Source organism: Mobula birostris, chromosome 31, assembly GCF_030028105.1.
Source record: "Mobula birostris isolate sMobBir1 chromosome 31, sMobBir1.hap1, whole genome shotgun sequence".
Taxonomy (NCBI): Eukaryota; Metazoa; Chordata; class Chondrichthyes; order Myliobatiformes; family Myliobatidae; genus Mobula; species Mobula birostris.
Genome location: NC_092400.1, coordinates 14,775,287 through 14,792,395, shown reverse-complemented (window position 1 = coordinate 14,792,395; position 17,109 = coordinate 14,775,287). Strand labels below are relative to the sequence as shown.

The window sequence follows — 17,109 nt, the reverse complement described above, 5'->3', positions numbered from 1 at the left end:
TCCTAAAATTGACTTCTGTTGTCTTCTTTGCACAATTTCTTAAGCTGGCAGATAGTATTCTTCTGCTGCAAATAGCTTTCCCTGGCCTTTGTCACTTTTTCCTTAATTCACTCTTTTCATCGATTTCTTGACCACTCATTCTCTTGTAGACTATTCTTTCTTCTTTAACTTCTGTAATAGTTCTCAAACTCTTAATATTTAATAGACTAGATTACTAATACTACCCACAGTTCCTCAATCTTGAAAAGTTCATATTCAAAATTTTCCTTAATTTTTACATTGGCCACCACCCATATCTAATGACCAACATGGCCACGATTTGGATTTTCTCTGCATCACATGAAAAGACATGGTGTTCGTATTTTTCCCCCCTCAAGTGACATTTAAAACAGTACGTTTTGACATGAATTCACTTTTAAATTTCTGCACTATTCCTAGCTTTTGTTGAAGCTGTATTTCTCACCTCTGCGTCCTGTTTATCCACTTGTTCCCAACTAGTTTCAGAGAATATTTCCGTGCTACAGCGAGATAAACAATTATGATCGACATTGCTCTCCGAGTCTGGGATAGAGGTCTAATTATAAAAAAGATATAACAAACTATTTCAAAATCATAAATACGTACCCAGTGCATTGTATTATCATGAACATATTCAGTGAACAATTTTATTCCTATGTGCTTGTGAAACGTGCATAAAAATAAATTAGGTAATGTTCTGGGTGTGGCACAAATTTGGAGATTCAAAGAATGTTCAGAAGCAGACGTTTTGGCGCCTGTTCAGTTCTTTCTGCATGAAATCACACATCTTGTTAGTTAATAAACAAGTCTCGAGTCTTTTCTGGAAAGTTGTTAGAAGTTTGCTGGAATACAATTTGCTTTGTTACAAAGTTTTGATAATAGTTGGCCAACATTTCAACTTTTCTGTTGAAAAATAATTGCATCCCTTTTGGATTCTGATTGATTGCTATAATCTACGATAGCTGCTCAGATACTTTGTATGATTTTTTTTCCAGTCTATGTAGATGAGACTGATTACAAAAAATGAAGTGTAGAATAAACATTTGTAATAGTAACTTCAAATTATATTCTATTTTCTATTTATGATTTATAATCTAAAATTTTAATATTTACTATCAATTTGTAATCCAGGAAGCGCAGAATCAAATATCACTGTGATGATTGTACGTTCTAGTATCAACTGTTTGGCGACAATAAAGTATAAGTTATGATGAGGTATTTTATTCCTACAACGAAAAACAAATTTCTTATTTCTCTGTTCATCTTTTCAGAAATCCCATCAACTTGTCCAGAACTCACTTTCCCAGCTTGATCTAATCGTGCTAATGGGACAATGTTTGAATGAAATGACAGGGCAACATACTCAAGTCACTAAAGTAAAGTTTGTGCAAAAGCAGATCCATAAGTTCTCCTCATTCTTCAGTGTTTTGCAGTTAAGTTGAAGTAATAAAGCTAAGCTGTTGTCCACTCTCTCACAGATGAGGCCAAGTGCTTGAAGGGTGGTTTCAAAGGCTGTGTAGTTGTTCCACCATTTACTCTCAACCTCAGAGGGCTTCTAGTGAAGGGACTAAAGGTTCTTGGTGCCATCCTGAATGCTCTTCCTCCATCTTGAGCAGTCATGGGTCACTGATTTCCATGTCAGTGTGAATATTGCATTAGGTTTCCACAAGGAGGCTTTGAGAGCTTCCTAGGATATATTCCTTTATCTGCCTGATATTTTCTTGCCTTGGAGTATGCAGCAGTGCACCTTTAGAGACAGGTGTTCGTATGGCAGTGACATGATAGTCTGGGAAAGGATATCAATATTGATTCATGTGTTATGTAAATGGATTTGGATGATTTTGCAAAAGGAACATTGGTACTAACTTTCTAGTCCCTCCAAGTACCTGCTGGAGGTAGTTCACACCTCAGAAGCATATAGGAGTGTAAAGATCACTGCTCCTCGTAGATCATGAGTTTTCGTGCCAGGCTTCAAGTATCAAACTTCAAACACATTTCTTCAGATAACCAAATACTTAACTGATGTACAATAGGTGATGGTGAATTTCAGTATCAGTGAGATACAAGAATCTTTTTTCACTTTTCAGGGTCTATCCAGCCGGTGCCTAGTAATAGGGACAATTCAGGAGACAACCTTAGTACTTCTTGGTTTCTGTTACCAAATTGTTGGCTTGAGCTTAGTTTTTGAACATGCATGTACAATTTGTGAGCAGTAGGAGGCAAAAGTGAATCATAGAAACATACAGAAACATGATGTTATGTCCCACTTTGTCCATGCTGGCCATGATCTCAACTGTCCATATTGGCCTTCACCTGCGAGTCTGTTGGGGTCATCTATTGTATCCAGTGCTCTCAGTGTGGCCTACTCTATATCAGTACGACTTAATGCAGATTGAGGTCCTGCTTCACTGAGCATTTTCATTCTGTCCACCGCAAAAGGGAGCATCTCCCAATGGCTATCCATTTCAGTTTGATATTCCATCCCCATTCTGATCTGTGTTTCGGCCTCCTCTACAGCCATGAGGATGGAGGAGCAATAGCTTCTTCAACAGGGCAGCCTTCAACCTGATGATACAAATTTCAATTTCTTCAACTTCTAGCAATTTATTCCCCTCCCATCTCACCTGCTCATCACCTGTCTGGATTTCCTCACCTTCCCTTTCTTCCATAGTTAACAGTCCTCACCAGTTAGATTCCTTCTTAAGTTTTCCTCTTCCACTTAGCCCCTCCCAGCTTTTCCCTTTATCCCACCTCCCCCTGGCCCACTGATCTTCCCCCACCAACTTGTACTGCCTTCCCCTCCTTCCACCACCTGATTCTGGCTTCTGCCCCCTTCCTTTCCAGTCCAGATGAAAGGTCTTGGCCTGAAACGTTGACTGTTTATTCCCCTCCATAGATGCTGTCTGACTTGCCGAGTTCCTCCAGAACTGGGCGTTGCCAAGACTTCTAGCATCTCTTGTGCTTATGAAACTACTGGAAAGAGGTCAAGCAACAGCTAAAGAAAGAAAAAAAATGATGAAAGGTCACTGACCTCAAATGTTGATCATTTCTCTTTCCACTGCTGCTGCGCATCTGCTAAGTATTTCTTGAATTTTATTTCCAATTTCAACATTTGTTTTAATTTCTGACTGATATGCACAATGATGTACAGCAGGACTACCAGAAAGCCTACATGCAATATCAGATAGCACGACATCCAGCATCAACTCTCCATTAGCTCTTAGTTACCTATCAGAGCTTTCATTACAGCACAAGCAGATCAGAATCTTCCACCATCATACTGCAGCTCCAATGGCAACACTGATCACTAACAAAAGCAACCACTCAGTACAGACATCAAGGGATGTGCACAAGTGGCGAGATGATATTTTTGGTGAATGGAGAATTAAGGTTAGATCTACGGGTATTATAGAATTGTGCCAAAGTCTAGCCAAGAAGGGACTTCACAAATTACTTCCTTGCTTTTCCTCCTGCTCCTCAGTTATTTAGCAGGAGCACTGCATACATAGGGCCCTTAGTAATACTAAGGACCCCCACCCATCCAGCATACTCTACCTCCTACCATCGGACAGGGAACTACAATGTATACAAACAAGAATGGTCAGGATGAGAAACAGGGCATCTGGCTTCTGAATTTCCTGTCACATCATATTTGAAATATCACTGGTTAATCTGTTCCATACCTTACAATATTTAATGTTAATGCACTTTAGTTTGTTATTCATTTGTAGATTTTATCTTCACTTGACTTGATTATCTGATCAAACGATGACAATCATTTTCCCCTAGTCTACTCCTGCACCATTTATGTGCTGTATCAGTAAAGCTGTGGATTGCACAGTTAGGTCATCAGGACATAGCCTTGGTTTTTGAAGTTCAGTAAAAATGTTTAATCCCTACATTACTCAATAAAATATTTAATCATCACTTGTTTTGCCTTGATGACCCCAAAGCATATGGCACAGTGGACTCCTGCAGAATGAAGTAATACTTTCTGCACGATACTCACTGATTTGCATGATTTATTGCCTTTAGACCACAGCAGCTGAATGTCAAAGGAATGAAATAGCCTTTATCTTCATATATTTGCAATATTGACACACATTTCCTTACATAACATGTGCAATTAATGGCACACTTTACCACAGGTAGTCATCGTATTTTGAGAAAACCTGCTAAAGTTCCAGAGTCAGTAGCTACCTACAACAATCCTTAGACTCTAAAAATACTAAATTGAATAACTACCTATTTTGAAATTTTAACTTGCAGTAGAATATAACTTTGTCATGCAATAACAATAACTTTGTCATTGCTTGACAAAGTTATTTAGTACAAAACTAGCATTAGTGACAAGTTACTCATTTGATTCTAATGACTGCACACAAAAATGTTCACGGTAGCTTGTTTCAAAGTATGCAAAATTATAACTAGAGATTGCAGCCATTGCAATTTTTTTTTTTTAAAAAACGTTCACCTGAAATAGTATTATTACCCAGAATCAACAAAACAATACATATTGCACCATCCAATCAAAATGCTACCATAAATTACCATTAGTTCCAAAAATATTTGAATTACTGTATACTTGAAAATTTGGAATTTTGCAGATCTTGTCGATTAATTCTAAAAGATACACTGTACTGCAACTGATTTAACAAAACTGAAAACATAGCAAGTGAACACACACTCACTTCAGGCTGTTTTAAATGGTAACATTCCAATGAAGCTGTGTGTTCTTCATGCCAGAGGTTGGAGTCCCACAAGACCCAGAGTCACCCAGGGAACTACACCTTCATGAAGTACACCCAGCTGCAGCTCCTTGAAGACAGTGTCAGGGATCTGGAGAAGTGAGATCACTGATCGGAGTCACCCCCAAGTTGTAGGAGGCAGGTAGCTGGGTGACTGTCAGGAGCAAAATGGGAAGGTGCCCTGTGGCCATTCCCCTCAATGAGTATACTGCTTTTGATACTGTTGTGGCACGTGGCCAAGTGGTTACGGCATTGGACTAGCGACCAGAAGGTCGCGAGTTCAAGCCCCAGCCAAGGCAGAGTGTTGTGTCCTTGAGCAAGGCACTTAACCACACAGTGCTCTGCGATAACACTGGTGCTAAGCTGTATCGGTTCTTGCCCTTCCCTTGAACAACATCGGTGTCATGGAGAGGGGAGACTTGCAGCATGGGCAACTGCTGATCTTCCATACAACCTTGCCCAGGCCTGCGCCCTGGAGGGTGAAGACTTTCCAGGCGCAGATCCATGGTCTCGCAAGACTAATGGATGCCTTTACTTTACTGTAGGGGATGACTTCCCAGGGGAATGCCATGGAGACCAGGTTACTGGCATTGAGCATGGGTCCGTGCTGCAGAAGGGAATGAGGGAGGAGAGGGGAGTAGTAATGATAGGGGTCTCAATCGTTAGATGAACAGACAGGACATTCTGTAGATGCGAATGGGACTCCCGCATGGTATGGGGACTCCCAGGTGCCAGGGATGGGGACATCGTGGATCATGTCCACAGAATTTTGGGAGAGGGAGAGAGAGGGAGGGGAGGGAGAACAGCCAGATGTCTTGGTACATATTAATTCCAAGACCTAGGAAGGAAAAGCAATGAGGTCCTGAAGAGAGAATTTAGAGAGCTAGGCAGAAAGCTGAGATGCAGGACTTCAGGGTAGTAATTTCTGGATTGCTACAAATGTGTGGCTGAGAAGCTGGTGCAGGGGGATGGGAACCGGAGTGAAGGGACTCAGGATAGGGCGGATGGTTTAAAAAAAATAGCATGAAGTCAGACTGTCAGGAAGGGCAGGCAAATGATAGGACAAAATTGCAGCCAGCAGGGTGAGTATCAGTGCAGAATCATAAAGGGTAACAAATACAGTACTCAAAGTGTTATATCTCAATCCATGGAGTACAAGAAAAAAGGTGGATGATCTTGTTGCACTTTTTACAGATTGTCAGGTATGAAGCTGTGGTCATCACTGAATTGTGGCTGAAAGATGGTTGTACAACATCTCAGAAAAGATATGTTATCATTGGAGAGAATCCAGAGGAGGATCACAAGGATGATTCCAAGAATGAAGGGGTTAACATATGAGGAATGTTTGGCAACTTTGGGCTTGTACTCACTGGAATTTAGAAGAACGCGTGGGGATCTCATTGAAACTTACCGAATGTTGAAAGGACTAGATAGGGTGGACGTGGTGAGAATGCTTCCTATGGTGGGGTGCCCAGAGCTAGACGGCAAAGCCTCAAAATTGAGGGGTGACCTGTTAGAACAGAGGTAAGGAGGAATTTTTTTTAAGCCAGAGAGTAGTGAATCTGTGGAATGTTCTGCCACAGACTGTGGTGGAGGCCAAGTCTGTGGGTATTTTAAAAGATGGAAGTTGATCGTTTCCTGATCAGTCAGGGCATCCAATGATATGGCGAAAAGGCTCGTGTATGGGGTTGAGCGAGATCTGGGATCAGCCATGATGGAATGGCAGAGCAGACTCGATGGGCTGAATGGCCTAATTTGCTCCCATCTCTCATGGAAGCTAAATTAATTCTGCTTGGGAATTCTTTTAGATTGTAGTTTAAAAAAAAAATTTAGTGTGTTGAACCTTCCGCCATTCTCCAGAAATGGCAACTTAAATCCAGCTTCTTGTCATTTTACAAGTCAAGCTCAGAACAATGAACTTCAAGGTATTCAATTATCACATTACATTTCAGAACATTCACAATTTTGAAATTGGGATCAGTAACCTTAAAAAAAAAATAAAACTCACTAATAAAAGAGCTGATATACTTGTTTGAATCAACTTGGCTTCATTCGCCAACAGCTTGTGTCTGATGCTTTACAGCAATTTTGTAATATGACATCTTGAGGAACATAGCTCTCAAGATTCTGATTTCAAAGTTGGGTAATCTGAGACTGATTCCTTTATGGAGTAGAATGGGAGAAACTTCAGTTAATTGCATTAAGGTTATGAAGGACTTAGATTAAACCCATTTCCTTTGGCAGTGAGGTAAAAAGAAAAATCTAAAGAGAGTACTTTAAAGTAATTGGCTAAAAGATCAGAAGGGAGATGAGAAAATAGTTTTTCCACCCAAAGGAAGTTGAGGATAAGGAAGACAGAGCCTGAAATGCAGACACAAAGGCATCACATTTTAAAAATTACTTGGATGCCTACTTAAGGAGCTGCAATCTGTGGATCCATGGACCTACTGCTAGAAGATACAGTCAGGTTGGGCAATTTTGTCAACTGGTATAGAAAATCAAATAGCCTCCATTGGGCCATAAACTACGCATGATTCATGCTATTCTTTGTAATACCAACTAATCATTGGTGAGTAACTGAAAATATAAGGTCTCAAATTAAACAGGTACCACATAATTTGAGCAGTATAGCAGCCATACTGTGCAAATGCAAGTGTTCACTTGCTTTCAAAATAAAATGCAAAATAACTGCATGCTAAAAGCTTCAGTAACAATCAGAATATGAAAACTTCAATTTCCTATACTTACCACTTCGTCACTAAACTCCCCATTAAAACGCAGTGAAGAATTGCTAAAATGCTGGAATTCCAACCTGCTCCATAGGTCTTGTACCTGTTTTTTCAAAGTTTCTACTTCTTGCTGATGACCTGTCTCCATCTGACGAAGTCGTTGTTGTATAACATCAGTGTATGTGGGCAGTCCATCGTCATCCAAGTGGCTTCGTGTAGGTTGATCTGGACTCGTTATTGGCTGCTGCTTTCCAGAATAGTAGTGACACCACTTGATCTGAGGGTTTCTAAAATGGCCAGATGGAAACTGCAAAGAACTACAACTTGCTGCAGAAACCTGCCTACTTAACACCATTTTCCCTCTTACTTCATCTCCATTTATACAGAGTCCATTAGCTGTGATATTTCTTTGAGCACCAGTCCCAAAGTCCATTGCTTTCTCAATTACCGCATTTTCATTGATCACTTCTCCATTAGGAGTAAATCCATCCTTACATTCACTGAATGACAAGGCACAAGGAGGAGGCTGTGTACTCTGAATGCTTTTAACTGAAGTCCTGTTTGTATCAGTTGATCTGGATTTCACTATTGTATCCTGATTTTCAGGCAAAAACTGAGAAAAATTAGAGTCTGTAGCAGGTGCCAATGTACCATTGGCCCTGGTATTTAAATAAAGTTTATTAGAGTAGGTTTGTGGCACATCCTGCTTTGCTCCATCTTCTGTTAATGTTTCTGTAGAACTTTCCAAAGTAGATATTTTCTCCTCCAGTTTGTCTGAAGCAATTAAGTGTGATAAGCAAGGTTGAGGTGTAGTAAAGTGACTTTCTGGTTCAATGTCTGGGTCAAAGTCCTCTGCTGCAACACATGGTTTTGTATTACTTGATGGGCAATCTGCTGCAACATCTCTCACACCTACTTGAGTATGATTAACGGAATCCAAGCCACCCTCCTGTGTCTCTTCTTCTGAGCTTGTAACAAGCCCAGAATCAGGTTCAGCATTTTCCATTTCATTAGTTGCTAAAGTTTCTGAAGAGTCCGTTACCAAATGGTTACTCAAGCCAGTATCAAGATCACTTTCACTACTTAATACATTTACTTCTTGTTTTAGTTCTATTGTTGTCACATCCCTTGATTGTTCCTCCAACGCACCATCCTCTTTCGATGCTTCTTGTAAAATATTCTCTATTTGACCTTCCCCAACACCAGCAGCAACAGAAAGTTCAGCTTCTAATGGGTTCTTTCCCAATTTCAGTGCTTCATTGCTGTAGGAATCATCCAGTCCATTCCCATCCATCATTCCTCCTAATCCGACACTATTAAGTTCCAATGACTTGCGATGCTCCTGCCATTTGTCATTTAGGCTTGGATCACTGGAGCGTCTATTTGCTGTAGGCCCAGGGTTATCACAAACAGTTGTCAGGTTGTCAAATGATCTAGTCTTTGGTAACCTGTTTCCAAAAAGAAAGATGCTAGAAACCGTGTACAACTAAATACAGATCAACTCTACTTTTACCAACCAGATTAAATTTAATTTTGTAGTTCCTGCTCCTTAAAAATCACATTTGTTTAGCACACAGAATACAAGTAATACAAATGACCACATTTTACATTTAAAAATTATCTTGTATACAAACATCTATAATCTTTTGCATTCTTGCCTGGAAGAAAATCTCAATTTAACACTTGATAAGTCAAAGGTACAAATGATGAAATATTAACTGATCCACAAAACAATAGGTGATATTCTCCAATTATGTATTCTGGAGGCTCAACTTTCACATACAGTAGAAGTAGAATGATAGATCCAAGTTTGCAAACAGCATGTAGTTAGAGAAAGCAAATATAGAGATGACCATCAATAAAACTATATCATACAAAGTTGTAGACACATCTTTGGGCACAAGAAAAAATATTAACCTGGAGGATGAGAATTTAGGCATTACTGAGAAGTACAGGAATCATTAAAAGCTGGTGTAAAGGGCCAAGCAATTCAAGATTGTTTAATGTCATTTCCAGTGCACAAGTGTAAATAATCTCTATTTTTAAAAGGAGAATTTATTAATCTAGAGATTAATAGAACCTAGTCCTCATCTCAAACTGAAATACAAAGCACAGCTCATTTCTTAGAGCCTTACTCAGAACTCAAAAAGTGATACTTATTAAAAATATTGTCAATGTTAATAAGATTTTTAGGATGGGATGAAGAATGTTCTTCTGCTCATGAAGGGAAAAAAGTGAGCCTAATACAGGAACAAAATTGGAAAGCACTTTTACTACAAAAGCAAATGTAATAATGTAACTTTTAGACTTGGATATACAAGCATATTTTCCTTCATCTACGCAATTAATATAGCTTCCATTTCCACTGTTTCAGCAAGTGTGAGTGCTTCTTCAGTTGGAACTTTCAAGACCTTGACAGAAATTACCGAAGGTTAAAAAGCAAACACAGTGAATCATTAGCAAGGATATTGTTAACCTTAATTCTCATAGGCCAACAGTAAATAGTTACTGTATCAAAAGGTGCAATACTATTTTCCCTAGAAGCAGTATAAGCTATGGCCACTGTATTAACGTCCGGTATAAGAGGTTGTCAAATGAGCTGGATAGCAAGTAATCTAGATTTTAATTTTCTGTAGGTTAGAAAAATGAAAGAGGATCCCCTTGAAATTTTATGAAATTTTGGAGGATTCATAGAGTTGATTCCAAAAGACAGATTCCTCTGATTGAGCAGTCCAGAAATCTACATAATAGATTACAATAATGGGTTAGTTATTTAGCACTAAATTGACAAAAATATATTCTGCAGATTATGAAGCTTTGGAATCTTCTTAAGAAACTGTGGGTGCTCAGCCAAATACTACACCTAACATTGGTATCAACAGTTTTAGAGCAGGAAGATGGTATGGTCTTGTCTTCGGATTCATTCAATGGAAGATAATGAACACTGGGTCATTTGGCCTGTTTCTCCTTAGATTTCAGTACCAAATTAATTCTATTTTGTATAAGAAACATGGACAATGATAAATCTTATCTAATTATCAGGAAATCTCTTCTGCTTTATTTGCTCTTCCTAACATTCAGTAGACCACATCAGCTCTATTTGCACAATATAAATGAGCAAACCTAACAGCTCACAATAAAGTGGGAGAGTGTTCAAAAAGGTTAAAGGAATTGTAATGCATATTAGATCAGAAATGTATTCTCATCTTTGGCACAAATCCAATTCAATCAACTTAATTTGCACTTTATCAGTTCAGCACAATCTACAAGCAGGAGAAACAATACTGAATTATCGCTACTCTACAAAAAAAAAACTTCCACATAAAAAAGTCCCAGCTCAAGAGTGGTGCTAATAAATGTTCCAATAAATTAATCCTCTTCTAATCTCTTGGTTTACACAGCTATGAAGTCAATATGAAATGGATTCTGCTTAGAGGAAAGATTCTAAAAAAGTATGAATTGCAAATATAATCCTTGCTTTCTATTTGGTGTAAACATTGCCAATAACATTCAAATAGTCTCAAAATATTCCAGTATTAGTTCTTGCCAGTTTCCTATCTTAGCCTATTTGACTCATCTGTGGGGGGATACTTATTTATAATCAGTTGACAGAAAAATAATTCTTTTGCTCATGGGAATGCAGAATTGTTCATAATTGCAGACACAACTATTTCCACATCAAACACAGAATTCAAAAATAACTATTTAATAGAAAAATCATACCAATCTATATGCACCAAGTCCAATATCTAACATACCATATTGATAGTTAATGAAATACTAGTCTGAAGCTCACCTTCCCAACGTCTGTTCGTCTGGAATGGACCTTGGAACTGGATAAGGGGCATAGTGGTCATCAGCAGGTGTAGAGGGAGATGAATTGGGTATGTACACTGCACTCCAAAGCATTAAATTCCTTACATGGCACACTGGATGCAATACCTAGTTAGATGTTCAAACAAAAACATTTACTTATAATTATAAGCAAAATATTAAAACCATTGTAAACATTTTACAAAAAAGTACGGTATCGTGCTTAATATGAATTAAAATGGAAATAACAGACATACAGGAGATAATCAGAAATGTAAAGGCATTTTATCAGCATTAATCCCAGCATAAAATCTATAACATTTGGGCAAGTGTCAGTGCAGTTAAGATATAGGTAATAATTCATTTCCTAGTACTCAAATGCAGTCGGGTTATTCTCTGAACTGCACCAAATAGTCTTCCAGAGCTTTACAAATTAGATAACTATTGAAAATAAACATTTCATATCTTGAATAATTAGATGTGTATTAAATTTTAATTTTTGATTGAATAGTAGTGGAAATTGAACAATCCATGAATTTTCCACATCGTGGAAATTCTAGAACTTTCTGATAAGCATCTTATGAAGATTCTGGCATTCTTTTACTGTCATTATTTATAAATGAATCAAACAATTATGTAATATATACTGACATATACTTTGCTTGCTAGCCCAAAATGTATTAGAAAATCAGAATGACTGATTAAAATATCAGATTTCAGAACCCTGAAGACAGCCTAAAGCATAAAAATCTATTTTTAGCTTTCATGTTGTTTATATAATTAAAGCTAGAACAAAAAGACACACATTCTAGTATACATGTTGTAACCTTGGTACAATGTTATCAGCTGTTTCTTTTAAGAAGTTGAATTATTTGATATGATATGAAATAATTTAATATTGCCTTAGAATTTATAAAAATGCATTGGAAGGTCAACAATTAATTGCCATTGTACTACATCTAACATAAGCTGATGTAAACAAACATACAGTTTCAGATTGTGAGGTGTATAGGAGATTTTTAAAGGCTTTGTTGGCAGGCCTCAGTAGGGACCAAACAGAACAGGTTCTTTCCTGAGTGTGTTTCTCTTCACGCTCCTTTGCACTGTTGCACAGGAATGTTCCAAAAAGGCAAGAATATGTATGCTGCACCAATTTAACCTGTAAATAAGTAAAAGGAATACATTAATAGCCATTTATATTTAGATTAAGCAAGCAGCAAAATAGAAAATCCACTCCACTTACAAGGAATGCTTCATTAAACTCAAATGAACAAGGGAACTGCCTCTGTAACTGATGGACACAATCCAACCATTGAAGAAATACAGGACAGCGTTCATTAAAGTCATCCGAGTTTTCTCCATGGCCACACCGATCAGCAAACTTATGACCAAAATCCAGCCATTCTGTTTCCACCAGTACCTGAAAGCCCTGTTTAAAACAAAAATGTTGTTTATATAAATCAAAGCTCTCTCAATTGCAAAAAATAATTTTCATTACAGGCGTGTTCGTATTAAAATTTAGCAATTTACTGTTGCTCAAATTATGAATACTAAAGACTATAGGTATAAGCGTTAACTATGTTTAATAATCCTAACAGGTCCAATTTGCATATTAAGTTCCTACAAAACTTAACATTTATGCACACCTCAATTGTTCTGTAATAAGGATCCAGCAGTAATTTTGATAGAGCCACTATCTGTGGTGTTCTGTCCCAGCCATCAGAGCAGTGCACTAAAACAGGCCGCTGGTCTCGATCGACTGCATTAATTACAAGTACTGCTGCTTTTAAGAGCATGGATAGATGCTGAAGCCACTTGGTACCTTCTAATGCTGATAACCAACTGCTAATTAAAAATCAATTGAGGAAAATTTTAGATTAATTGATAATGTGACTTTACAGCAAACAAACAGGACATGTTACAGTGATATACATAAATGGTCGATTATAAACAACCATCTACATCTTGGCTAGAAATTAGTTTTAACTATAAATATGCAAAAAACAAATTTGATGATTTACAACCAAAACTTAATTAACTTGTGTGAAAAGTAACTTGTGGGCACTTCCTTTCTGAAAGAAAGAACTACAAAATTCAGATCATTTTTTATTTTCATAGTCAGAGCAAATCAAAATGAAATTAATAACTTACTTTCCAGGGTCTGGCATTTGAGTACAGAGAAATCTCAATGACTGGAAACTCTTCCGAATGGAGTGAATATTTGCCATACCCATGAACACTACTTCGCAGTTGGGATAATACTCTGAGAGATATATAACATTTGGAGTAGATTAAGTTACATACTAATGAAAAAGACAAACTTCCTTCACAATGTTAATGTTTTAAAAGCCTGCTCCTTTCCTAGCCAATTGCAATCACTTCTAAAATACTAAACATTGATTCACACACAAGTAATTTAAATACAAAAAAGAAAAGCAGGTAAATGGTCAAATATAACACATGCACAGCTTTATAGCTCCCAACACATCCAGTGCAGGTTGGCACTTTCATTGTATCCTGGATTACGGACTTTCTGACTAGCAGACCCCAGTTTGTGCTGCTTCAGAGCTGTGTGTCAGACATGGATATAAGCAGCAAAGGGACCCCACAGGCTCATGTATTGGCTCCCATTCTGTTTACTCTGAAAACTTCAGACTAGACAACACCGAGTCATGTCATCTGCAGAAATTCTCTGATGACTCAGCAATAGTTGGTTTCAAGGGCACACTGGAGGATGAATACAGGGCCCTGGTGGAGGACTTTGATTAATGGTACAAGCTGAATCACCTGTAGTTCAACATCAGTAAGACAAGAGAGCTGGTGATGGACTTCAGGAAGATGTTTCTCACCCTCTGCATGCCATGTTGGCTGAACTGAGAAGCACTTTCAGTAATAGACAGACAGCTGCGCTGCTCCAAAGTGCACTATACGAGATCATTCTTACTCTGGCTTTATAATGAGTCAACCTATAGCCAGGGAAGTGATGACCACTGGTGGAAGTTAGACTATTTGATGCAACTTATTTTTTAAAAAATTTATTCTTCTTACTTTTCTTCTAGTATTGCATATCTGTGTACTTGTAATGCTACTGTGGCACTGTAATTTCCTTTGTGATTAATAAAGTATACACATTAAGCCTGACTGTAATCACCATTCACATCTTTTTAAATAACTTTTAGGCTTACTTAAGAGATAACACTAGCTGTAAATTAGAAAAGAATTGAAAATATTTATGTCATTAAAAGTACTCCCAAATTAGGTATAATGTCATTACATGTAATGTTGTGACTGCCACTTCACGACACCACCATATAACACTGAGGTCTGGGAAACTTTCATTTCCACGCAAGACACAGTAGCTGCAGAACAGAATTTGTCACACAATCCAATGTCAAATTCTGTAGTTCTCATATCTAACTGTAGTTTTTTTTATTATTAGCCCACTGCTCCAGAACCCAATAATGGTTATTTAGACAGAATGGAGATGTTGATTGAGGTGGAAGTGTGATGGAGCTGCTGGAAATCGCCATTTTATGATGTCACTGAGAGGAAGCACAGAGAGATGGGGCTGCTGGAAATCGCCATTTTATGATGTCACTGAGAGGAAGCACAGAGAGATGGGATTATCCTACAAAGAGATACCTTGAGATGCCATGAATAATAGTGTGAGAAATGGGAAAAGAGTAGTCGATTCTTCGGCCACTGGACAGACAGGCAAACTGGATTTCACTCACCCACCTACAAAGACTGTAGTGGTGCAGCAATCCAGTGAAGGAAAATAACATGATCAGTCTTTTGTTGCAGTTACAAATGATGTCATTTGTGTATTTATTTTTTTATTTTTTAAAGTACTGTAGTAGAGTCAGAAAAGTGGCTAGAAGGATTCAGATTTTTGAGCAAGTAGAGCCAAACTTAAGAGGCATCAGCACTTGAGGAAAGGGAGGTTGGTGATAAGATGGTTACTTGAAGGAATGAAGAGGCACAAGTTGCTTCATTGAAGAGAGCAGTGAAAACTAGGTAGTTAAAGGGAAGGGATATCACATTACCTGTGGATTAAAAAAAATTAATACCAGCTAACAAGTGGACCGAGTGAAAGCTGGTGGTTTACAGTTAAATGACAGCAAAATACAGCTTCATGAAAAATAAGCATACCAAGGGCATGAGGAGATAACAGAGAAATTGGAAAATTCAAGGGTAGGAATGGGAGATTGAGGACAGGAATGAACCTTAGATGACACAAGGCCAATAGATGAGGGTAAAAGGAAGGATGCTCACGGTATTACTGCAATCCTAATGACAAGAAGTCTATGTTCCTCGCATTTGTTGGAGATGAAGGTTTGGGAAACTGTGGAAAACAATTTACTTCTTTTATTCCTGGATAACCCGACCCCAGAACATTGAGATGTTTTTGCAGGTGACAGGAATTAATGGCATTCTATATAATATGCCCAGGTTTAGTGGTGTACTTCAGCTGTCTTTCACATATGTGCAAGTCCACCCCCACTGGAATTAAAGGGTGATTTTTCATTTTCTTGTTGATACTCACCAGGACATTCGCATCCACCACCCTTTGCCCTGTTAGCTACAGCTGCTGCATATGACCTCGCATCTAATATCAAAAGTTTATGTGGCGGATTGCATATATTTTCTACTCCAGTTGTATTAGTCATTGAAGAATCTATGATACAAAGACAATCACCTTATCAGCAGGAGTATTAAAAAGTAGTTAACAACCAAAATACTTTAACAGAAAGTATAAATCTATATTACTGCTGTAAGTAATTCACAGGAACAAATGATTACAACTCTTACCAAATTCTCCATCAGACAGGTCACTGCCATTAGGACAATCGCGCATATAAATGCCATTGACATGTTTCAGGGAGTTGCTATCCATGGCACAAGCTTTTGCAACAGATTGTATTAGGTGTTCATCATCTGCGTTCCTCCAGCCCCACCAGCTGACCTCCGGTTGACCACAGCGTGCAATCACTGCTCCATTACCCTGGTGCCTGAAATATCATCAAGTTATTTATATAAAATTTGTACTAATGGTAATGGTAATAATGGTTATAATCCTCTTTTCAGGTAACTGGATCATCAACATGCTTGCCCACATAACGATCACTAAAAAAAAAAAATTCACAGCACGATTGAAACATGCCAGAGGATATGATAGACTACTATTTAAACTGGGATTCATTTTACTTTAGATAGTGCACAATACAAATGCATCTCAAGATGTTGGCAAACCAACTGCAGTCTTCTTAAAACAAAATAATAAATTTATTCAGATTAGCATATAGCATTTTAACCAACTAAGATGGAGTACTATAAAAATACTTCTGCATCCATGTGCTGCTAACAAAACCAAAACTGCAGTGCCCATAATTGTTTGCAATGGAAAATAAGGTAAATTTTAAATAATTTAAATCAGTAACTCAGCTGGCTTATTCTTGTAACATCAATAGCAAGTGAATTTCTTGCTAAGGCAGACGCCATCAATCCCACATAGAAATACAATATATCATTACTCATAGATGATGAATCCAAGTACTTCAAATAGCACTATGGGAATACCTTCACTACAAAGATAGTGAGTCAAGATGCTTTCAAGGACAATGAAGGATAGGCAATTAATGCTGGCATCAATGCTTAAATCATATATACAAACAAAAAACAATTTGTTTTTCATCACAGTGTGCATTGTTAGACAAATAAACTAGTTAAAATAAATTTTAAAAAACATGCACATTCAGACTGTCTTTAAGTTTAACTGGATGTGCTAGATTTAAAAAAAA

The 17,109-nt window shown here is 37.8% G+C and overlaps 1 protein-coding gene across 10 annotated transcripts in view; it reads right to left on the bottom strand.

Moving 5' to 3' along the window:
- The window catches only part of mtmr3 (myotubularin related protein 3), an 81,401-nt gene that overhangs the window by 9,494 nt on the left and 54,798 nt on the right, over positions 1-17,109 (bottom strand). For 6 of the 10 annotated variants that reach the window (XM_072247899.1, XM_072247898.1, XM_072247897.1 and 3 more), the window contains 9 exons: positions 16,121-16,320; positions 15,855-15,986; positions 13,460-13,571; positions 12,955-13,153; positions 12,552-12,737; positions 12,297-12,467; positions 11,292-11,437; positions 7,515-8,943; positions 464-574 (listed from right to left, as the gene is read on the bottom strand). In XM_072247899.1, coding sequence (XP_072104000.1) covers positions 464-574; positions 7,515-8,943; positions 11,292-11,437; positions 12,297-12,467; positions 12,552-12,737; positions 12,955-13,153; positions 13,460-13,571; positions 15,855-15,986; positions 16,121-16,320 — 2,686 coding nt within the window. Of the gene's footprint in view, positions 1-463; positions 575-2,262; positions 2,584-6,177; positions 6,277-7,514; positions 8,944-11,291; positions 11,438-12,296; positions 12,468-12,551; positions 12,738-12,954; positions 13,154-13,459; positions 13,572-15,854; positions 15,987-16,120; positions 16,321-17,109 lie in introns of those variants that run through there. The other 4 variants (XM_072247900.1, XM_072247903.1, XR_011883721.1 and 1 more) reach the window with 3 other exon arrangements.